Source organism: Leptosomus discolor, chromosome 2, assembly GCF_034619465.1.
Source record: "Leptosomus discolor isolate bLepDis1 chromosome 2, bLepDis1.hap2, whole genome shotgun sequence".
In the NCBI taxonomy this organism is placed as follows: Eukaryota; Metazoa; Chordata; class Aves; order Leptosomiformes; family Leptosomidae; genus Leptosomus; species Leptosomus discolor.
In genome coordinates this window covers 82955667-82980411 of record NC_141392.1, presented here as the reverse complement: position 1 = coordinate 82980411, position 24745 = coordinate 82955667, and the positions used below count along the sequence as shown (strand labels likewise).

Sequence of the window (24745 nt, the reverse complement as noted above, 5' to 3'; positions counted from 1 at the left end):
ATGTTGAATCGGACTTTTCTCCTTTCTAGGATGAAAGGATGTTATCTATCCCGTGCCAAGAGGGAACTGAGGTAAGAGAGCTGATCCAGCTCCTGCTTTTTCGTAGTATATTTCCTAAGCATCTTTTCTGAAACAACCTATATGTATTTATATATTTATATATTTATATGTTTGTATATTTGTGTATTCGGTTTCAAGTCAGTGAGTGGTAATGTGGGTTTTTTTCTGTTTTTACATCAACCCAGAGAAAGTTAATTCCCAATATATATTCAGAGCTTGTTCGGAAGGGTCATTTTGTGGTTGGTTTCTTTTTTTTTTTTTTTTTTTTTTAAATACGTTTTTGTTTCCAGAGAAGACTTCAGCAGTGACATCATGGTCGACTGCTGACATTAAAAGCGATTTTCAAAGTCTTAAAAAAAAAAAAAAAAAAAAAAAAAGAGACAGTAACTTTGCGATAAGAAATGGTACTGCAGATTCAGATGCTCTATTTTTCGGTTGTACTCTAAATATGGGAAGTCTTATTAAAGCGATAGTGAGATTTTTTTTATTATTATTATTATTATTTCTAGCACAGAAGCAGTGAATGCTGCATAATTAAGTACTGTATTTAATTTGGCTGTTGTGAAGCAAAAGAATAAGGTAATAATTTTTATTGTACTAATCAGACTCAAGATGTTCTCTGTGTTAATTGGGTTAAAAAAATTGCAGTACTTATTAGAAATTCTAATTTCACAATGCAGCACTGACAATAAGCTCAGCCAGTGAATTATTCAGATCTTTAATTTGCTCTCTTAATGACAGTGTTCTGTAATCAGAGTGCAGAGACTGCTTCCTATGCATTATGTATGATGTTCAGGACTTAAATGCAGGACATTATGAAGCCTCTCAGTGGCTCAGTAATTAGTTTTCCACAAGACAGGGCTTAGATATTCACAGATAAAAGTCTACAGTTGAGATAATGTTAAGGTGGTGACTCATGCTAACAAAAGCAGGGAAGTTCAAATTTAATGCTGAAACTGCTCTCGCTTCTCCCTCCTTGTGCGTAGGTGCAGGGGGAGGGGAAGAAAGTCTTCAAAACTAGCCCGCCACGGTGAGTACGCTGCGGACAGCCCAAGGGGGCAACCCGGGGGCTCATTTCGCTTCGGGACCATGTTTTTGGCAACTTTACTGAACGGAGGGTGGAGGTGGAGTTGCATTTTGTGTGCCTTTTTTTTTTAAAGGCTGTGAAAAGGGCAAGAAATGTGCCCCATCAGAGAGCAGTCGTCTGTAGGAGAGATTACGTGTGTTTTAACGGATTTTATCTGAAGCACAATCGTGTGTAACTTTGCCAAATTACGACGTTTTGAATGGGAGCTACTTTGTTGTGTGTAGGAACTTTGAGAACACCTGATGCTCGCTATATCTCTGTTGTACCTATTTCAGCTGTCATGGTCTTTATTGTATGCACATTTTAGAATACCGGTTATTTTTCTAAAAGTTAGTTCTCACCATCCAAAAGGTGAATCAGAATACAGGTTTGTTCTTTTTGCCTTGGATCATTTACCTGGTGTTACATCAAGTGATTTAAATGCAGAGAATATGCATGGTTATGCAACCTTCCTACTATGCTGCCTATTTTAGAATAAAAGCCAAGAATATTGAAATGAAGTTGGAAAATGCTACTTTTCCCATACTTAGTCACTTGTCAGGCTGGCAGCTGTACATTTGTCTTGTGTTCTCACAGTAGAACAACCATACATTTTTACTGGAAACAAAATATCTGACTAGAGGAGGTTATTTATTTCTTTGTTATTAACTCTCCAAAGACTACTCTGAAATAAACATATTGTTGTGCACTGTTTACAGGATCGTGATTCTCATTATTAAAGATGATCTACCAATAAAAGTTTTAGGCTTAATTTAAAAAAAAACCCTCTAAAGATCCCAACTTAATAGTCAAGTACAGATATGGCTTAAGAATTTTGAGTACATGTAGATTTTGGAAGCAAAATACTTTAAAGTTTTAAAAAATTTTCGCCAAAGACTACTACATCTGGAACCCGGTGTTATTAGCAGCTGTTGCTAGTGTTGTCTGGCCTTAAGGCCATGGGATAGGTTATTCCTCTTGGCAAACAAAAGTGCTGTATACTGTGACTGGATTAGACATTATGTTTATGTATAGCCCAGTCCTGAAAGTAATTATCCTTAAACTGTTGAATAAAGAAGCTGCGGATTAGATCAGTGTAGCTAGGTGATCCACACCTAGAAGATTGTATCAGAATCGAAGTGATTGTCTGCATGAAGAAGTTGATTGAGTCTTTTGCAGAATATGACTTTCATTCCAACTCAAGATCCCGCAGCAAGTGGTACTGTAATATGGTACCGCTGGCACTGCACAGATACGTGTCTGCAGCCACTTCAGCAGGGACTCCTACAGTTGAAAAGGACTCCAAGAAGGCATCATGCCCGCCCCCTCACTCTTCCTCCAAAACCAGGACCAATACAATCTGTCTTTTTTAGTGAACGCTTGTCTGTCTTCATAAAGATTTGTTATGATTACTTACCCAAGTTATCTATTGCGGCACTTCACTAGTCTTCCCGTTACAAGTTTTCCTGCTTTCTGATCTTAACTTGCTGAAAGTAAATTACTTGAACCTATTATGTTTTTCACAGTGGTTACAGGGAATTTATTTTCCTTTTTGCAGCGGACTTAGGTATTTGAGATTCTTAGTCATGTTTTCACTGTGTTCTTCTCTTAATCAATCCCCATTTGTTGTTTTCTGCTTTATAGAAGAATAAAGATTTTTTTATCTTGTTCTTCCTATCATTCATTCTTGTTCTCCTCTGGCCTCTCCGCGTTTCTTCTTTCTTGAAATGCACTGCTCCAGACTTAGGCATGATGTTCCAACTGCCATATAAATTCTGTATTTTCATTTAATGAAAGGTAGTTTGTCACTTCGGTTGTTTTCTTCAGAAAATCTTAACACTGTAACTTGCACATTGTGGTGCAATAATGCCTGCTAATCCAGGATACGATCTAGTACAATATGAAAAGGTGCAACATGTGTTTGAATAGGTTTTTAATTCAAAGATTTATGCTTCTAGCAAGAGTCTTCGTGGATGTAATATCCAATAGCCTTAACTCTCATGTTAAGTATCTGTGTCTGACCTGATTAGTGATGTCCAGATGTGTGCCATTGTACTGAAAAGAGTATCTGAAGTGTTCAGTCCTCAGAGGGTTGTTTCAAGGTGTAGAAGCTCTATTGGAGAGTCAAAATTTTAGCCTGTGCCCTTGTTGTAAAGGAGCTTGGGTGGCCAGAAGTTAAAATCTGAACTTTTCCACATAAACCCAGCCAGATTGGACAATCCGAGTTTGAGGTGTTACCGAAATATCGGATCAATAACTCTCTAAGACCAATTTGTAGGCATTCTTTATTACAGCGCTGGGCACACACACAAATCCTTTCGCAAAGGTGAGTGCCCTTTTTGGTCGCATGGTTACAGCCTTTACGGACCTTTTCCCCGGAAAGGTGGCGTTATTCTAGTGATTTCCCAGCAATGTTTTACATAGGTTCCTTCCCACTTGTGCATGCTCTATCAAGCAGAACTAAATGGGTCGGTGATCTTTCGAGGGTCTCTAGTGGTTGTCCATAGTCTTCCTCAGGGTGTCCTCTAGTTGAATCCTCCTTCTTAAGCACAAGCCAGCGCCCCTTTTCCGGTGCAACCTCCTGTTTGTTCTGCAACCCTAACTATCAGTCCTGTAGGGGTTTGCTAGGCGTCTCCTTAACATCTGGCATGTGTAGATGCCTTTGCCTCCTTGATGTCTCCTTAATGTGTCTTTGATACCTGGAGCTTTGTCTCCTTGATGTCTGTCTCATATGTATAGCTTTGAGGGAGCTCCTGCTGTTCCTGCAGTTTCTGTACATTTCCCCTTTCATCAGCGAACAGGCTATGCCAAGTTTCATGACCCAAAGTTTCACAACCCCTAATTCAAACGTTAGCAAAACCAAAATTGATACAAAAGTAGAAAATTTCACTTCATCGGAGGCACTACTACAGTTAGGTGAGAAATTCTTTTCATGCGAGTGGCAAGGGTGTTGGTGGCAACCAGAAACAAAGGTCCAGTGTTAGCTGTGCAGCAAAGATGAACAGTAAGGTTTAGATTAAAAAAAAAAAAAAAAAAGAGATTATAAAGTTAGCCCATTCTAATTAGCCTAGCAGACTGCTTCTACACTGACCTATGTATTTGGGAAAGAGTAAGTTGTTGTCTACCCAGTCTGCTAAAGTGGAGGTAAATTCGTTTTTAGCACTGAGGAAGGAAGGGCCCAATATCATTCCTAGGTCAGAGGAAGGCAGTTCATACTATCCATGAGTTGTCATGGCATGGGAGGAGAGCAACACTTCCAAAGCCAAAATGGAAGAGTCATGTGTCTGAAGAATTAAAGATGACTTGTGATGTTTCCAGGGAATCAGGGTTAATATAATCAGGTCATAAAGACATAGCGACTACCAAAGAAAATTTTAAGGACCTTTATGTGATTACACAGGCATGTAATTCGTAAGTTTAGATGTAACCCTTTTACTGTCCTCTTACTGGCTTGTAACTTCTCATGGTTAGGAATATTGCAAGTTTTTTTGAGTGACCTGATTCATATTTCTGTATTTGATATTCTTATATCAAAAAGTGAAGAAAATAGTTTTAACTCAGTGCAATTTTTAGTGGTATCTCTAATAAAAAGAAAAATCCACCCACGATCTATTTCCAGGAGTCGTGTTTTGTGCTTTTGTTTATATTACTCCAGGCTCAAGTACCATTATAAATATTAGGTTCTAAAGTGGTATGATGAGTTAAGTATTTCCAAATGTCTTCTCTTAATCTAGCCTAATAATGCAGTCCTTTCATATGCATAATTCCCATGAAAACCAGTGGGAGTACTACATTGTACAAGGAATAATGGATACATAAGCCAAGGTGTCTCCTTTTTGAGTCATTGTTTTAACTTAACTGACAAAGAATAAGGTTAACCAAAAGAAACAAATATCAAGACCAGAAAGAGAGTTATTGATAATATTTTGAGTTCCAAATTTATCTGTTTCTCCACTGAAAGAACATGCCAATGGAATGACAGCAATCAGAATAGCTGATAGAAATCTCAAATGAATTTACATTCACTAATGCTTTCCAGGAAATATTTCGCAAGTAGATCGTATGCATTCTAGCCAGTAAAATTGCATATAATTGACTTGATATTAAGAATTCCAACCTATATATAAACCTATGTATATATTATAAAAAGTAGAATAGTGATAAATATTCATACTATAAACTCAGTTTGGGCTTTTTTGCAAAATCGAGCTAGAAATAGCATAATGTACTGTATGAGTTCACAAACTCAATCTTCTATAAAATGTAAATCCATAAAAATTTGCAGTTCTTATCTGCATCCATAGTAGTCCAGAAAAAAAAAGTAGTAAGAATACTTAATACTGCACAAAAGCTTCCAGCTGGCTTTTCTTCTGTCCCATCATCTGTACATACATCCTGTACAGACTCATCCTAGGAGCTACTTCTATCCTCATTAAGCTCCAGCTTTCATTGCTCACTTGCTAATTTTTCAGCCATTCTTTTTAAACTTTTCCCTGTCCTTTGTTTGAAGCTCAGGAGGCTTTTACCATTCCCCAAACATCCCTCCTTAAAACTTTTGTTTTGTTGCTACATGAGTTGACAACAGTTAGGCTGCTGATGTCCTTGAAACCTCTTCCTATCGCACTATCTTTTTTCATTGTTTTCTCTTAGTATCCCATTTCTTGTCTCTTGCAATGTTTAGATTGCAAGATCTCTGGTGAAGACACCAGAAGGTTTTCTTCTGTGCTCGCAGAGAGGGCAAAACAGGGCTTTTAGGCTCTATCTTAATACAAAGAGTAATTATAACAGTAGTAATACAAATAATGTATGCAGTTAATAAAACTCCTAGTAACACAGACAGACTTTCCCCCTCCTAACAACTTCTTTGCAATAGAATGCCATCTGGATCCCAGGAAGTTGACCGATTAGGGCAATAGGGAACTGAGGAAGAAAGGGGCCAAATAAAAGCAAAGCAGAACTCACCCTCAAAATATTTCTGTTCAGCATGCTGTGTTTATTATCTTTGCTTCACGTGTGTAATACTTCATGAAAAAGACCCTAGGCCTAATAATTGCTCTGAAACAATTGTTTTGGCTCTTGGGTATATAAATTGTTTCTGGTGTGTGGTACACAGTGGTAATACAGGCTCTGTAGGTACGACTGAAGGATTGTATTGGTCCTGATGTAGACTGAGGTTTGTTTTTTTTTTTTGCCAGAAGCAATAGCTTTAGCTGAGACTGGATGTGGTGGAGCAAAAAATTTATGTGAAAAAGAGACACTATAAAGCAGGGGGGGTTGGGGGGTGGGCACTACACTGCAAAGAGGTGTCAGGATGTTGAAAGGCAATGCGACTTGCTGGCAAAGGGACTGGCAAGGAGATCCATGAAGGGTTGCTGGTCAAGGAGGGACATAGAAATGAGACTAAAGAGTTATGAGTTCTTGAGCATAAATGTGTACAGGCTTTAGAATCAAGGTCAGTCTGGGAGAAGACTATAGAGACTAGGCAACATCAAGGAACATCAAGGAAAAGTTTGTTCAGAGTGAGGGGGAACAGATATTGCACAATCCTGGAAAGAACCAGTGCTTTTAAGATGTTGCAAAACACACATATTCTGCGCGTCGGAGGATGGGTTTCTGGCTGTCGGCCTTTTGGTGTACTGTGTGTTGGTTCTATTGAATGTGAAGGGGAAGTGGAAGGCACAACTGTGCAATCCAGTATGAAGCTTAGCAGGAACCTCTGGCTAAACCAAATCAGAAACTTTTTGGTGCAGAATTTTTAAAAGGATAGTATTTGCTTTACCACAACTGCATGGATTTGTAGTTAACAGTACTCAAATGAAGTACTCTTAGAAAAGAGTATAATTCTGTGAGGCCAGCTACCACTGTCAATTCAGACTATCTAATGCTGGGAAACAAGGCTGGGCTCCTGCTTTGCTAGTCAGCAAAGCTCTTTTTTCTTCTGGCTTGTCCAGAGGCTGTAAATTTAGAAAGCATATCAATGATCTGTGTGGATAGGAATGTGGGCATCACAGAAAGGAACTCTCATTCAAAACAGGTGTCTAAAAAGCAGAATAGCTAGGTTTAACCAGTGTAATTTGAGAATTACAGTAATCATCCAAGAAAGTGGATCTCTGATAAACTTCATCGGTGGTTTCCAAAAGTGTACTGTGTCATCTCAGTAATATTCTTTTTCATTTGCTCAGTTCTTTGTGCTCTTTGCCTCAGTGTAACCTGCCAAAAAGAAAGTTTGGGGTGACTACTGTATACCTGTTGATTTTTTTTTCCTTTGAATGTTATGGTAATATTTATATAATGAAAAAAAAAAAAAGTCGCCTTTATGTCTCACGTCCTCATTTAGCAACTTAAAAACCAGACATGTGGTTAGCAAAAAGGATACAAAGGCAGTGGCTCAAATTGAGTTTCTCATTCTACATAGCTTATCTCTATGATTTCAGGAACTCTGCTCATCCTTGTTTCTCCGTTCCTCAACTGTGTAACAGAAAAGGAAATCTTCCTACTTTTTGCAGAATCTAAAGTTCAAATCTCTTTGGACAGTATGAATTTTAATAGAGGTTTTCTCTCTTAGTGTGTCATTAAAGCATACCAGTGACATCTTTCTTACTCTCATTTGAAGTCTCCAGGAGACTCCTAGATAGTCCAGGACTTGAGCAAATGTGTAAAAACCGTTTGGTATCAACAAGTGTGGAGGTTAACAGATGTTTCCAATGGTCAGTGAAATGAAGTTCTGTTGAACGTCTGTCTAGTGAGATTCTTGAGAGGAGGTAGGGAAAGAGCTGATTATAAAAATGAAACAGGAACAGTCTGTGGAAGGGGTCATTTAGCATGCTGTCTGAGAAACTTTTTTTACACAAAACATCTTTTTACAACTGTGGTGTATTTCTAGATTTGCAAGGGAAATTTGTCAAAATACTCATTCTTAAAAGGAGTACTGCATTGAGGCCTTCAGATTTGAGTTTTTCAGTTTCTGTTTATTTATTATTTTAGGTCATCACTGCCTTCCTTATCTTTTGCGCACCTTTATCCTGATTTCCCAATGCTCTGTTTCTTAGAACTGGGTAACAACACAATCATATAGCCCTGGAGCTTTTCTTCATCCATTTAGATTTCACCAACCGTGATACTTATTTCAATGTGTGGGATTAGGTTATCCGAACTGTGTGTCATAGAGCTACTTTTTAGCTAACTATGCTAAAAATGTTTATGGAACTGTTTCCTATTAGGTTTGTTGGTTTGGTTTTCGTTTTTTTTTTTTTTTTTTTTTTTTCCCCTAGGGAAAAGTAAATAGTGAAGAAAGTAAGAACTTCCTCTTTAAAGGGGTTCCAAAACCTCATAGGAACCAGTAAAAACAAATGCTTTTAAAAAATATGTATAGAAAGCAGTACAGGTTGTCTGAAGATGAGCTGTTAGTCAGTGCATTAAGACAACTGTATACAGATACCAGTTTTCATCAGGTGATCTCAGAGCCCTTGCCAAAGTAAACGAGCTTAACCTTCATTTTGCAGATGCCCTGGCTATCTAATTTGTAAAACATGGGTGTGAAATGATGTAATCTTTGTTTTGACAGCAACCATAAATAAATATGTCTGAAACAGACATTCTGGCTGAAGAGTTTGTAATAGGAACATGACTGTAGGAAGGGACTATTCTGAAGTGTCTATCATGGAGAAAAAAGGAGGACTTTTTTTCCCTGTATCTGATATCTAGCCTTCAAAGGGCTAGGTCTGTATGATAACTGAAAATAATGCTGCTGTTATGATCCTATCTCTAGATGTCCATCCTATGATCTGAATATGGGTTGTACTATCTTTTCTTCAGAGAAAGATTTTACGAGATAGGGCGATGATGATGGTGTCTGATGACTAGATCTGAAATCTCTAGAGGCAAATTTCTTCCTGGCAAGAAAGGAGAGGAAGTCTAACTGTCTGTCTGCCACTGGAGTAATTTTCCACTTCGTAAAATGTCTGATATTTCATTCTGTCTTCAGTATTTTTAGTAAACACACACACAGAGAGAAGCTGCAAGGAATTATAATTTTTTTTAGAGATTTCTCAGGTTTCCTGATGAGAGTTTTGTGCTGTAATTTGCCAGGTGTGCTTATATGGCTTAGAAGTACATTAAACTTCCCTTGTTGTCAGTCTGTCGTGAAGTTTAAGCTTGGAGCAATGGAAGTAGAGAGCAGTGAGAATAAATTGACAGCTGTCTCACATCAAGCTTAAACTACAGAAATGAAAATATGTTATCATGAAAACAGTATTAGAAAATGTGTCTCAAATTAACTACTGGGCATAAATAATGAATCATATCTAATTGCATGTTGTATATTCTAATAGATGTAACAGTACTTACCAAAATATGGAACCTGCTTTTTCTGAAAAATGAAAATTGTACAATGGTATCATATAAACAGATTAGATCTAATAATTTCAAGTAGGTTGATAAAAGCTATAAAATTATAATTATGTTCAGAGCTAACCACTTTTAGCCAACCTTATCCAGTAAAACAACACTCCGAAGATATTCTAATTTATCCTCTGCTCAGATTGATGTGGTTTTCAGAATATGGCTATCCTTTGTGCACTAAATTAGAAAAATAACCTCTCCCACTTCAACACTGAGTTCAAATGCAGGCTGAATGTTCCAGGAGATTGTGGCAGCCCATCTTAGAGAAAGGACTGAGGCAATGGTCCTCTCTTATCACTATTTCTTGTGGAAAAAATGCGTTTTCACAGGTCCATTGAATAAATGCTATTTGTGTTTCACCAGGAGACAAACTATAAGCAGCCCTTGCAACTCTGAGCATATAGGGCTCACCCTTGCACTTTGATAGGAAAAGCTCGTGCATAGTCCCTTGTCCTGCTGCGTGAACAAATATGATTCTTGTCAAAAAAAATCCCAAACAAATACTAAGATCCGATCATTTAAATTCATGACTAAAATTTATAATTTTATTCCAGTGTGCTGGACTGCCGCTCACTGGAGCAGGCATTTGAATAATCAGAAGTTTGAGAGTAGATTCTCCCTACACTAATGGACAGAAAAGAGATCTTTTTTTGGTTTGAGCATAATGAACACCAGAGGCAGTATTGTTGGTTGAAATGATGAAAATTGTTTCAGCTTCACCTGGAGGAGGTGTTAGCCTATTTAAGTTGAATTTTAAATTTTTTAATGGAAGGTATGATGTCATAAAGCATGCAGAAACAATAAAAAAAAAAAAAAAAAGCCAGAAGGAGACTTGAAAAAGAGAATAAATGTCACTGCTCAATGGTCATTCAACTTGCTAGGTGTTTACCAGTAGGCAACATCTCTATACTGCTCAGTAAAGCAGATGGACTACAAAAATTTACCAGGTTAGTGTAATGAAATGAGTAGGATAACTTACAATGAAAACCTGACAATTTATTTTAAAGTAGATTTATGTTTGAGGGTTTTAAAGATTATTTTGTCTTCTGTCTTCAAGTTATGAATGCAGTTTGAGATACTTAAAGTCACGAAGCTTTCTGAACCTTCATTCTCTGGAAATTGTTTCTTGTTTCTGAAGCTTTGGAATTGACATTTCTGATTGATTGCTTTTGAATATTTTGATCTTGATTTTTAGTATTTAGCTAAGTCATACTTTAGATATTCACAGGAAAGCAGGGAGCGTTTTTAGATAAATGTCAGTCATCTTTACTAATTGAATCTCTCGTATATTAGCACAGTGATACAGTCTTTCTGAAATCAATACTGTATCTTAATACTTCTTAGAGCAAGCTATTATTAGCACTGAAATCAGCTAGTCATAGCTACACAAAAGCCACTTCTCCATTATAAGTAAACACTGTGATGATTAACCCACAAGATTGTTCCTGACCCTAAAACAAGGGTCAGTCAAGCTGATTATGTCATGTTTGAAGTGCAAAGACACTGGCTAGGGTCTCCAAAAATAATATTACTGAATTAGCATGTTGTTTTGTCCAAGCTGATATATTATACATCTTAACACACCGGTTAAGCTGTTGGACACAGCCCTGTGCTGATGCAGTACTGCTGGCAGCTTCTGCGTCAGGAGCTACCTTGAGCTGAACAAATTTGTAGGATATCTTCCCAGCTCTCTGCTGCAAACACGAACTGCAATCTCTCACCATGTTAGTTTTGAGTAGTAGATTTTGGAAACTTGACATTCAAAATGTTAATGCTTCTCAAACTATTATTAGTTGCGAATGCTAAGTCGTCTTTTATTTCACTAGTGTTAGCATTGTTTGTGAGCTTGCTCTTATTCCAGCTCAAATGTAAAGACTGTTAATAAAGTTAAGTGAATTGTCATGCAAGGCTTAGTATCAACAATAGTCTGACAGGAGGTTTTTTCCATTTAAATTCGACATTGTTATGTTGCAGAAATAACAGAAGTGATGTCATCCATCTCTCGTTAATAACAGTGTTCTCCAAGTGCTGCTTTCAACCTATATACAGGACTGTGTAATGTCTTTGAGAGAGATCCAGTAAAAAGCAGATAGCGATAAGTCTAATTCATAGGAACTTTCTTTTTTTTTTATTTTTATTTTTTCCCCCACAAAAGTCACTTAGTGGGAAATAAATTGAAAAATGTCTGCCCCCTTTTCTAACAGCTGAGCTTGGACTTCTGTGACATCTTTCACGGCTGTGGTAGTTCACATCTTAATAAAGGTTTGTTCATGAACACGTTTTGGTGCATCTGCTCATCTGTTCCTTCCTTTAGGTAGTAGAGAGGGGAATACTGACTGCTAGGAGAATACACCAGTGAAAAAATTATGGTATGTTTGTTAAGTTCTTGTTTTCCTTCCCTAGGACTGATGTCAGTGATGCTGACATAGGCTGGATATTGAACCACGTGGACTTCTGGTCTGATCCCATTCAAATGTTCTGAAAGCAACTGTCTGTTATATCTAAAATCTGATCCAAATGATAGATAATTAATTTCCTAATACAAAGAAAACAGTATGGCATAGTAGCAAAATGCACATTTCCTTACACATTGTACATTTCTCTAGCTATTTGCAGCACGTTTTGGCAGATTGTTTGCAAATGTAGATAAAATACTTCAATTCCATACCATCTTTTGGACATTGTTTATGTGCATGATTCCTGGTGTTCAAGAGCAGTGAGAACTAGATTGTCTGTCTTGGAGATTAAAATGAGACTTCTGGAAGTTTGATGCCTAAATCGTAGAAAATCACCCAGGGAATCAGTGCTTTCACAGCTGCCTAAATCTGCCTGTGCCTAAAACTCAGCACATGTATGTTACTATGATCTTAATTTCCATGGACACTTAAATTTAGGTTCCTGCATGTAGTTACCTGGTGTGACCACTGCATCCTTGCTTCTCCTTGGTATCTATTAAAATCTAGAGATAAAAACCAGTCACATTGAACTGCTGCTTTCATCTTTGGAGGTGTCTGAAATGTTTTGGGAGAGGTACTTGGTACACGCAGAGTGCAGATGGGCAGCACTAAGTTCTGCATAAATCCCTAAGTGTGATCCCATCTCTGTCTTCCTGTAGCTAGTTTTAACTACCAGGTGAACCACTACTGTTCAGTAGTGTGAGAGGGGTTACAGGGGGAGCTGGCGGGTACTGGGATTTTTGGTACTGAGCCACTGTGCAGGCAGAAATGCCAGATTCATAGGGCAAGGGAGAATAAGAGAGTGTCTGGCTGCATGCCGAAGAGACAGAGGGAGGGGAATGAGCAGCATACTGGTCTGTTTGTATACTTTGAATTAGAGGATTTTGATTTAAGAAATAGTTGTGTAAGGCTAAGTGCATCCTTATTTCCTATGGGTTTGTATTTGTGAATTGATTTTTAATTGAGTAATACTCAGCCTGCAGTGTAAACTCACCCTTTATTAGACAAGAGAGAATCAATCTGAAAGAGAGGCCTTGACTGAGAAGTAGATTCTGCACTGCTAAGCAGAAGTTGTGTTCATTTCATTTTCTTTCAGCTAGCAGACACTCTATCCAGCTGCCTGCTTTCACAAAGTTCGTAGGAATGTTAAATCTTTGAGGCCTTTTCCCATGTATTGGGCTGAGATGGAATTGGTTACTGGAAGTGATCAAGAGGAGCTGAGCAAGGCAACAGTACTCATTTTTCAGGAACCATGTAAAAAGGAACAATAGGCTTTGGTCCAAGGAGCTTTTTGTTCTCTCAGAGTCTACGAAAAATGCTGCTAAGCTTGGTGTCTTAGTAAAGGTACGGTGTTTCTTTCATTTAAACTCATTTAAATATACTCATTATTTCTTATTCATAGAATTCTGATCCATATCCTGAAGAATCAGGTCAGGCGCCAGGCTTCTAGGAGTAACAGCTTCTGATGGAAAGCTATTACTGCTGCTTCTCTCTACTCTTACCCTAGAAAACTGCACTGCACACCCTGCATTCCTATTTCCTTACTCTCCTCTGTTCTTCATATCTTTTATTATTTTATGGTTTATAGTATTCATCGTTTTATCCTTTTCTCAAATGATTGTTTTACAATGGATTATTCACTTTCCTATCTCCAAATAATCCATTCCTTTCCCTCAATACTCCATAATCAATGGCAAAAAATTTCCAGAATTATTGCCAGATAGGTGTTTTGTGTGCTTTTTAAAAGCATCTGGTTTCTTTCTTATTGCTGTAGAAATCTTTAGAATTTTCAGTTAAAATGATGTCATTTCACATTATCTCTGTGTCATCAATTTTCTTAATCTAGGAAAACAAATTGGAATATGTCTGGGAACATGAAGTGATAAATAGTAAAAAGTTGACAGTTGGTAGTAGTATTTTATTAGAATCATCTTTGATAACAACTCCTCTGGTACCTGTTATATGTGCTCATGAATAGCCACTGAACTAACACAAAACATCTGCTGCTTTGCCTGAATTTAAATACCCCAACCTGATACCATTGTAGAGGAATTTACCCATCGTCTAGAATTGATATTCATGTACCAGTCTGATCCATGATAAAGAATGAGTCTCCACACATCCAGAAGTATGTGTCAGTAGATCCAAATGCAGGTCGGGATTTTAAGTGTTGAGCATTATTTTGTATTATGTTTTACGTAGAAGTTAATGGTTCAGAGGTAAAGAGTACCTTAATTAGACAAGTAAATATACAGGCACTGCCTACAAATCCCTAGAAAAATAGGCAAAAAAAATTTGTTTGTTTAAAATAGGATTCACTGATACATGCATTTTATAGCGAGTAATAAAACTTTACATGCAAGACCTGTTCATATTCCAGTTTGTTCACATTTTCTAGAATTCTTCGTCTAAGCAACACTTAAACAAATGTTCCTTTTACAGTATCACAGGCAATTACAAGTTTTTTTGGGGAAGTATTTTATATGCTATCTGTTGAAATTAATTTTCCAAGAAAAAGACAGCACTAAAACAGCACTCTTACATACTTGTGCATTTTGTGTGATTATTCTTGCAATATCTTTTCTTCTGATTGTTGTCAGTTGTGTTTGACTGAAGCTTTTACCCTAATTCTGTAGGTTTATTCCATAAAGAAAAGACTATCATCTTTCTAGTTAGAGAACAAAATAATTTAATTTCAAGCTCTTGGCCAATGTGCTTTTGAAAAATGATATTTTTCTTAGCTCTTCCATTGGTGGAAGTGATTGACTAATAAATGTTTTCTTCTTTGGAAATCATTGGGTGGACTTACAGTTTTTCACCGCTTTTTTAAAACCAAATGTAGTTTAGACTTTAATGGAGGGTTTGTTTTACTTAATGAAATGTAAGCTTTTTGTTATTTTCCATCTTATGCCTTTTAATTTTTCCAGTTATTTATTAGAAATAATTTTAGTGTTTTGACTTAAGAAATCTTTACATTGTATACTTGCTACAATTACTATTTTTGCTCTTTAAGTATGGGTTTTTTTTCCTAGATCTTCCATCCTGGCTTCTTGCTGTGGACTTGAGGGACAGATATATTGGAAGGTGATAACCATAAATCTGTTAATCTGTATTGGGATTTTACCTGTTTCAGATGCTTCAACACTTAGAAACAAACAACCACTTTAGTCTGTCAAAGTCTGTATTTTTTGGAATCAAAAGGTACAGCGGGGAAAAAAAAAGTTTGCAACGTTTATTCTAATGGGAAATATTTAAATCCAGTTTGAACTTTCATTCTTGAATATCAGTAGTCCGTATGTGTGACATGGTCCTCTAAGTCCAGACGATGAAACCTTTTGCAGAAGTTTAAATAGTTCTGATTGAAGCGTAGCTTCTTAAATTCTCAGTTGTCTTAATACTATAACAGCAGGAACAGACTTGAGACCTGATGTAGTAGTTCCTGGGACTGCTTCTTGAAGGAGCTTTGCTATTTTTCTGGGAAGTTTACATGGGTACCTTAAGACCAAAATTTCTGTATTTGATACAGAGCTGACAGAAAGTCAGTACTTGAGCACGAAGGAAAAACTGTTTAAAGAGCAACTTGCAAGTTGCTGCTTATAGTAGTTCTGGTGACTGACCCAGACCTATTGCTATGCTCTTGGAAAAAAAGCAGCAAGACCTCATTTTTTCCAAGTGTATGTAGATGCAGGAATATGTAGTAAGTATACATATTTGTAGGTGTGTGCATGTGTTTGTGTATAGTTGGTTACATTGTTGTTTTCTGGAGAGCTGACTCCCTTCAGCATCATCCTCTGCTTGATTTATATGGCTAACGATAACATTATTCCATGAGTAAGATTGTCTTCAGTCCTTTATTTCAAAGGGGAAAGGCAGAAGCTTTTCATACGCTTTATATTTTTTGTATACTTAACTTTAAATTTTTTTGTGTATGTGCTTCTGTATTTATTCCCATTCCTTGTCATAAGAATAGTTCCACTGTAATGAGTTTATATTTTTTCATTTTGATTATATTATTCTCAATGCTTTATGAAAGTCTCAGGTTATGATCTTGTGAACCGGGAAAAACTTGGTCGTATGTTGTTGTTCATTCTCAAAACCCTCAGCTTTCAGGAGAAATGAGTTGCATACTAAATATTTCTCATATTTCTTGCTGTGTATGTAACAGATATAGTAGTCTGTTACCTGATCATGAATGAGAAATACAGGATTCTGTGCAAATACTAAAAAGTAAAAATGGTATACGTATCCGTGAGGGGAAGATGGGTAGTGCCCAAGACAATTACTGTATGAAATCTGAATACTGCGCATTTTTAATTAATTGCATTGGTGGCTGTTTTGGGGCTTTCCTTTTTCAGATCTGAAGTTCTAAGGAGCCAAGAAATCTGTCATATCTAATACGTCATTTTCTGATATTAAATGGTTTGTCAAAACTCCCAGCATATTAGGAATTTGGTTGGTTTTTCCTTATCCATTAGGTGTCTCTCTTTAGCATATCATTAGGAGGTTTGGTACTGTCATTTGTTTTAGTATTTGCAAGATGTGTTATCCTTTTTGTCTTTCCATTTTAAATACACTGACTGGCTTTACATATTCAACAGAGATTTTTTTTCCCCCCTAGAATCTGCTTTGTAGATGTTCATACTCTATCCCTTCGCACATTTTTTCAGATCTGTTAAAATAACGTCTTTGAGTTTCAGGTTTGATGCCAGTGAGGTTGCATCATCTTTCCTCTTAAGTACTCAATGCCATAGATGTTCTGGAATTGAAAGATGAAAACTTACAACATTCTTTGGCAAAGTGTTTACTTCTAAATTCAGACTGAAAGCGGGTTTTGGTTTTGGTTTTGATTTTTTTAATATACACTGATTGGCATAGCTCCAATACTTATCCTGAAATTATTATTTTTTTAAAAAAATGTGTTTGTTATGCTAGAAACTCCCTCCTTATATGCCAGTTGTTGTAACAACCAGTTGGACTTGCTTCATTTAGTAACCAGAAAAAGTATTTACAGAAGAGTGCTATCTCCCTGTACAATGGTAAATTTCATCCTGTATCCTTGGGAATAATGGAGCAGGTGCCTCAAATAATGTGATTTGAAGTACAGTTTGCAAGTGCATTTATGAAAGTGTATTTAGAATGATATAGAGATATTTAACAGAATAGGTATTATTAATAATAATAAATATATGGATCTTGTTAACACTGAATAATTAAATTTGGTGGGTCTTAGTCTGGCTTCACTACTTAAAAATTTGCCTTGGTTTAAGCCAGGAAAACTACAGCTTTTGTTTAATTTTATTTTTACTTTTGTGATTAGTCTGTTTAACTGCTGATTGATCTCTGGTTGTGGCAGGTGAGGAGAGGAACTAGCAGACCTTTCAAGGTCTCTTTTAGTGTTTAGTTCTTCATTCTACTGTTCTATGTAACTGTTTTACCTATTTTTGTGTCTGGTGTTTCATTCTAAGTAATACTATTTTTTTCAGTTGCATGATAGACAAGTAACTAAGACTTTTTTCACATATGTCCAGTCAGTTAGTTGCTCTTCTTTTACCTTTACTTTGTCATCTTTGAGTTCAGGTGACCAAAAATCAGAAGGATTTTCAAAGACAGGATTATAATTCATGCTATAACGGCATGTATTTTTCATATTGTTATCTGCGCATCTTTCTACAGTCTCAAATGCTAGGAAGTTTTAAGGTAGGCTCTCTAAGCTAATTGTGGCACGAATTAATAATTCTAGTAAAAATGGAGTAATTCAAGAATATTTTTGTAGATACTCCCTCTCCTCATATAGTTAAAAACGTGTATGACCTACAAGTAAAATGTAAAATAATCTCATGAGTTTCTTGATCAATGGAGAATTCCCTTAAAGAAAAATCAGAGAGACAATCTACAATTGTAGAACAAATCCTGTTACTTTTTTGCTAAAAAGTTTTGAAAAAAGAGGGAGCATTCCAAAGAGGCCGTACTGAAAGGTGTACTAAACTTCTTTCACTGTTATCTATATATCTCTCAAATTCACAAAATCATGCATAGACAAAACAGTGCAACTGGAACAAATGAGAGATTTTCTTAGAACAACTTAAGGGAGAAGAGAATATGAAGTGGGGTTTGTTTGATTTTGTAGGTTTTTTTTCTTGAGCTGTGCAATTAAAATTGGAGTTGGCACCACATGAAAGAATTTGAGTCCCAAAATTGGGACATCACAAAATACAAAACTCTTTGCACACAAGAGCGACAAATTCTGTCTGATTCTATTGCTTATAGATTTATTATTTCAATCAATGCCAGGACTTTCTATACATGAAACTTTCTTTGACACCCCACATCAAGGGAAGTCAGAAAAAGTTCAGTATTCCTGCAGCTGTACTACTTCTAGAAATTGTTACTCATTTTCCTCTCTGGCTTTGGGGGAGATGGCTGCCATACAGATTACACTTGCTATGGCCTGCTGAGATGTGGAATGTACATGTGATGAAGAAGCCTAAAATTTGGAGGATGGTTCCACACTGGTCTGTGGGATATGATAAAGTCTTTTTTGTTAAACTAACAAAAGACAAACATCAGCAGGTAACACTAAAAACTGTGGTGAGATCTTGATGGGCTTTAAATTCTGCATTAGACAGACTGGAACATCTAAAATAAAATTTTAAAAAAGCACAAAAAACTACCTTATGAATAAAATTGTCATATATGTAAAGAGGAACAGAAAGTACAAAACTGAGGTCAGTACTGTTTTCATTTATCTATTCTATTTTGACATTTTTGTTAGTGAGCTAGGAAATCAATAAAGACTAATTTCGTTGGCAAGTATTAGAGAGTACATAGGAAGGAACACTCAGGATATGCATAGTTCCTTTCAAGGGCACTTTGAGTAAAATATATTTATAATAAAGTAAATTGAATGGTTCTTTTTGTCTAATTGGCTCATATATCAGGCATTAATTCTTTAGAATACTCAATGTACAAAACAAAGTTTGTGATATTGGATATACAAAAAGTATTTTGTTTATTTCAATTACTTTCACACCCTCACAATGAATGCCTGTCTGGTAATCTGCCCTTTCATAAAAATAATAAATCATAATAAATGTAACTCAAAGTGTCACTGTAATACAGGAAGTGTCCTAATAACTCCTTGTTAATCAATAATGTTCAAAAATTAAATATATTCCATCTGCATATTCTGTGATGTAGTTTCTCTGAAGGAAAAATGCAGGTTTTTCTACCTGCTATAGGAGATTAACTAATCAGCATCTGGAAAGTTAGATGTATTAATTCTGGAGTTAAGAATGTGATTGCACACTGAATTCCCAGCAACAGAAAATGCTTGGCTGTTGGCAGGAGAAAAAAAGAAATTCCTCAAAGCTGAGGAGGAGCCAGATGTCCTTTCAAGCAAAGCATCTAGGCCAACTGACCCTGAGCTATGCAAGAACCAGAAGGAAATGGTGAGTGATAGTAGTAGGTGATTCCAGGTGGAAGGGGTTGGAGGCAATCATCTGCCAACTTGACCTGTCATCTAGGCAATTTTTCTGCTTGCCTGGGGTCTGGATCCAGGACATTGTAGAGAGACAGCCAAAGCTTGTCGAGAGCTATGACTGTTAACCTCCTGCTGTTCTTCCATGTGGGCATCAGTCAGGCTCCCAAGGACAACCTGGAGAGTATCAAAACTGACTACAGAGCTCTGGAGACAATAGCTAGGGATATGGGGGCCCAGGTGTTGTGGGTCTCGGTCTTGTGGGGAAGAGGAAGGATCTGCACATCAGCACTTGGTTGCAGAGCTTTTGGTGGCAACAGGGATTTGGTTTATATGACCATGGGATCCTGCTTGAGGATCAGCATCTGCTCGGAAGAGATTGGGATCCACCGCCATTAGCAGGGCGAAGAGTACGTTTGCCAGAAGGATGTCTGACCTGATAAGGAGGGATTTCAACTAGCCATGATGGGGAGGGCAAGTTACTGGCAGCCCTGTAAGAGAGTGGTGGTTGTGGTTGATAGCAAAAAGCCTGGGGTGATGAAGGGATTCTACAGTTACCTAAGTGGCAAAAGGAAGACTAGGGAAAATGTGAACCTGCTGCTGAATGGGGCAGGGGCCCTGGTGACACAGGATATTGAAAAGGCACCGGTCCTGAATGCCTTCTTTGCGTCGGTCTCTTGCTAGTGAGGCCGACCTTCAGAAGTGACAGACCCCAGAGGCCAGGGGGAAAGTCTGGAGCATGGAAGATGTACCGTTGGTGAAAGAGAATCAGGTCAGGGAATACTTCAGCAAACTGGACATCCAGAAGTGCATGGACACAGGATACATCCAGGAGTACTGAGGGAACTGGCAGATGTCATTGTGAGGTCATTGTCAATGGTCTTTGAATGATCATGGTGACTGCAAGAAGTGCCCAAGGACTGGAGGAAAGGACACACCGCTCGTGTCTTCAAGAAGGGCAAGGAGGGCCTAGGGGACTACAGACCACTCAGCCTCACCTCGATCCCTGGGAAACTGATGGAATAGCTAGCCCTGGAAATCATTTCCAGGCACATGAAGGACAAGAAGGTGACCAGGGGTACTCAGCATGGCTTCACCAAAGGGAAGTCATACTTGACCAACTTGATGATCCTCTATGATTAAATGATTGGCTTGGTAGCTGAGGGGAGGACAGTGAACATTGTCCACCTAGACTTCAGTAAGGCTTTTGACACTGTCTCCCATAAGATACTCACAGAGAAGCTGTTAAGTACGGGCTGGGTGTGCAGACAGTGAGGTGGATTGAAAATTGGCTGAATGGCCAGGCCCAGAGGGTGTTGATCACTGGTAGTGTGAAGTCTGGTTGGAGGACAGTAAGTAGTGATGTAGCCGAGGGCTCAATACTGGGCCCAGTCCTCTTTAATATCTTCATTAACGATCTGGATGATGGGGCAGAGCATAGCCTTAGCAAGTTTGCTGATGATACAAAACTGCGAGGGGTAGCTGATATGCCACAGGGTTGTGCTGCCATCCAGAGGGACCTCAACAGGCTGGAGAAATGGGCTGACAGGAACCTCATGCAGTTTGGCAAGGACAAGTGATATGTCCTGCATCTGGGGATGAATAACCCAATGCACTAGTACATACTGGGGGGTCAATTGGCTTGAAACTAGGTTCACACAGAGTTACCGGGGGGTCCTTGTTGCAATCAAGTTGAACAGGAGCTAGCAATGTGCACTTGCCGCAAAGAGATCTAGTGATATCCTGGGCCGCATTAGTAGAGTGTTGCCAGCAAGTCAAATGATCTTTCCCCTCTACTCAGCACTGGTGAGGCCACACCAGGAATGCTGTGTCCAGTTCTGCGATCCCCAGTACAAGAGACACGCGGAGCTACTGGAGAAAGTCCAATATAGGGCTGCTAAGATGATGACAGGACTTTTCCTATGAGAAAAGGCTGAGAGAGTTGGGACTGTTTAGCCTGGACAAGGCTCAGGGGGATCTTCTCAATGTGTACGATTATCTGAAGTGAGGGAATGAAAAAGAGGGAGCCAGGCTCCTCTCAGTGATACTCGGTGACAGGACTAGAAGCCATGGGGGCAAACTGAAACACAGGAGGTTCCCTCTGAACGTCAGGAGACACTTTTTTCACTGTGAGGGTAACCCAGCCCTGGCACAGGTCACCCAGAGAGGTTGTGGAGTCTCCATCCTTGGAGGTACTCAAAAGCCGTCTGCATGTGGTCCTGGGCAATTGGCTCTAGGTGGTCCTGCTTGAGCAGTGGGGTTGGACCTGCAGGGATCCCTTCCAACCTCAAACATTCTGTGATCCTTTAAATTCAGATAAAGTTAATACAGATTCCATTAACCTCACTATTTGTGATCGTATATTTCTAAATAATTTTAGATAACAAGCACTGGCAATAGTGCTGTAACGTTTTTTCTAGTGAAGCAATGTTGTTTAGGTTATAGAAGAAATATCTTTTAATGGTTTCCTTTGGAGTAAATAAGCAGAGGAAAACTATCTCAAGTGTCACACATACCAAAATTTTGATGCAATATAATCCAAGGTATGTTTGTTCTCTACCTACCGTCTTATCTGGGCACTGCTGAGAGGTGAATTGAGTTGTTCACATCCACTTTGAAAAGGCTCTTGTAGAAGCAGTAAATCTTCTTCATACTTCTGGTCAGGTTTATTTTAGAAAAAATTAAGTGTGCAGTTTAGTTCCAATGCATATTTTCTATAAAAAACCAAGAATATTTGATCACTGCTTTAAGTCCGTGTAGCTTTAGTTCTGGTGTCACGCATCGATTGGATTAAGTTAATTGTTACTTCTGTAGCATTCCCACATCTTAAAAACAGACTAAGAATTATCTAATATTTTAATGTGATAAAAGGTATACATATTTGGGAATCCAAAATTTTGCATTATTTTCTTTATATTCAGTGTTTCAAAAAAACCACTGTCACCTGGGAAAAAGCAATCCATTTAATGAGAAATATACAGCTGTAGATACTTTAAGCACACCATAATTAAATAAATATTCTATTATGAATAAAGGCATGAGTACTTCATTAATTGTTTTCTTCTTTGTTGATGCCCAGTTGATATACAAGACAGTAAGAGCACCAAGATATTTTTAGTGATGATTTACACATCTTTTATATGGCCTCTTAGCCTAGCTGTAGAATGAATTTATAAATGCAAAACATTTGGAGTTGAAAGATCTAATCCCATAGTTTTAGGTGTACTGCAATTAATGCTGTTATTGTGAAGGAGCAGTCAAGGAAAGAATTCTGGTACATCCTTACTGTGTTTAACAAATGACAAGGGAGACTAGAGAGGACTTCAAACCTTCTTATTAGCACTTACCAGTGCAATACACACCCCTGCATCACATGACTCAATCACTTTTGGGGCCACATAGCTTTTCTAATCCTCCCGTTCAAAATATTGAATGGACTCTGTATGCTGTCATGTAGTTCTGTTATGTACTTCTAAAGAATGGTGAAAAAGGCAATATAGAGAAATCTATATGCCCTTTGCAGTACTGGTACCCTGCTGAGCAAGTATCTCCTCTTACTTTAGGATAGCAGTGTTATATTAGGTGTTTCTGAAGGAATTTTCTAATAGAAGTTTCAACAGAAATAGAACAAACAAGTCTCTTGGATTTTTTTTTCTTCCTTATAGAAAGTGTTTAAAAACATAATAATTGCCCTTTAGAGAAGATATTGTATTTTTATACCTGATTAACAGTGCTATTACTTCTGTTGTTTAATTTATTAAACTATTAAGTATGAATGTCCCACACTAAGTCTGTACTTTACTGTAGGTGATATTTATGTAAGGATGTGAAATGATGATTTCTTCAGAGAGATTACATATAAAGCCCACCTGTATACCAAACACCTCATTGTGACTTCACTGGAACTGCATACACATTAAAATTGAGCATGTGTTTGCAGTGAACTGGGACCCAAGCAGAAAAGTGACAGAAAGATCAGATACAGTCAAAACATGTAGAGTTATAGGCGTATATTTCCCTGAGTACTATGTAGATAAACAAAACTTCAAAGCATTAAATTTAATACGAGCAAGAAATTTTAGAGGTAATGTTGTTGGAGTTTTCGTTCTCTCTAAATCTCTTTTCTCTCCTGTTTGCCTTGTCATGTGTTTGATCCTTCTTTTTTTGTGTTTATCTGCATTCCCTTACACATAACAATAAGACCTTTATTGATTATGTGGTCAAATACCTCTGGACATTGGGCTTCTGTTAGGCAGACTGCCGATTCACAATAAATGAAACGATATGTAGGTGTAACAAAAGTATTTTATATGTTACACATTTATTGTGCTACTTTATTAAGTTATAATGATACCTTGACACCTTGCTGTTCACCCATCAGAATGTCTTGGGTTTTTTAATGTACGTGGAAGAGACTGGGAGCTGAGAGTTAACCTGGCTGTTAATTAAAGACTGAATTATTATCATGACAAGACTTAAAACCTGTTGTACGGAGTCCAAACGATATTGGTTAATGCACATCATCATTCTAAACCCGGAACTCAGACTGAGCAGAGCTTGTAGCACCAACTTAAACAATCTCTGTAAAACTTCATAGGATATTTGTAATAGTGTGTTTAGCATGATGTCAGGTTTCATTAGTTGATGTCTTCCTGTTGAGAAATGCACCTTTGTTAGGGATAGTTCTTTAGCTAGGAAAAACACTAGATACATTTTTACAAGTTGTAGAATGAATCAGTCTGCATGGCCTTTAGCAATAAAGAAGCAATGTTGCTCAGTTTTTATGAGTAACAGTAAGTTGATGTTGAACAATTTTTTTTGGGAAAATTCCATCAGCATAGTCCACTGCTCTCATGAGACTGATGATGTTGAATCTGCCATTTTTGATGCCTTAAAATCTGCTGCCACCAGAATTTCTTTTCTTAATGTCAAGGACTGCTTTGGCAGTGAGACAGGGGTCATATTGTAGATCTGAAGAAAAACAATTTTGGTGCCAAAAGAGATGAAACAATTGGTGCATAAGGTCAATTGATGTTCTTGCCAATTGCTTCGTGGCATTAGACCCTTCTAAATCTTTCTTTAAAAATCTTCCATCAAAAGATTGGAATACATTAATCTTTTCCTTTACTACTCAACAGAAAGGATGAGTTGTTCACTATTAAATTTGAAGCTATTTTTCTCATGAAAAACATTGTAAAGATTTTTTAAAATGGCATTTTTCTCTTTGAACAAAGCTATATTCTACTTCTATGCCTTTCTAACCTAAGCTGATAGCTATTTCATGAG

At 37.5% G+C, this 24745-nt stretch overlaps 1 protein-coding gene across 1 annotated transcript in view; it reads left to right on the top strand.

Moving 5' to 3' along the window:
• The window catches only part of LOC147416034 (uncharacterized), a 213934-nt gene continuing 189189 nt past the window's right edge, over window positions 1–24745 (top strand). Inside the window, 1 exon segment of the mRNA XM_086460459.1 lies at window positions 1–71. Coding sequence (XP_086316585.1) covers window positions 1–71 — 71 coding nt within the window.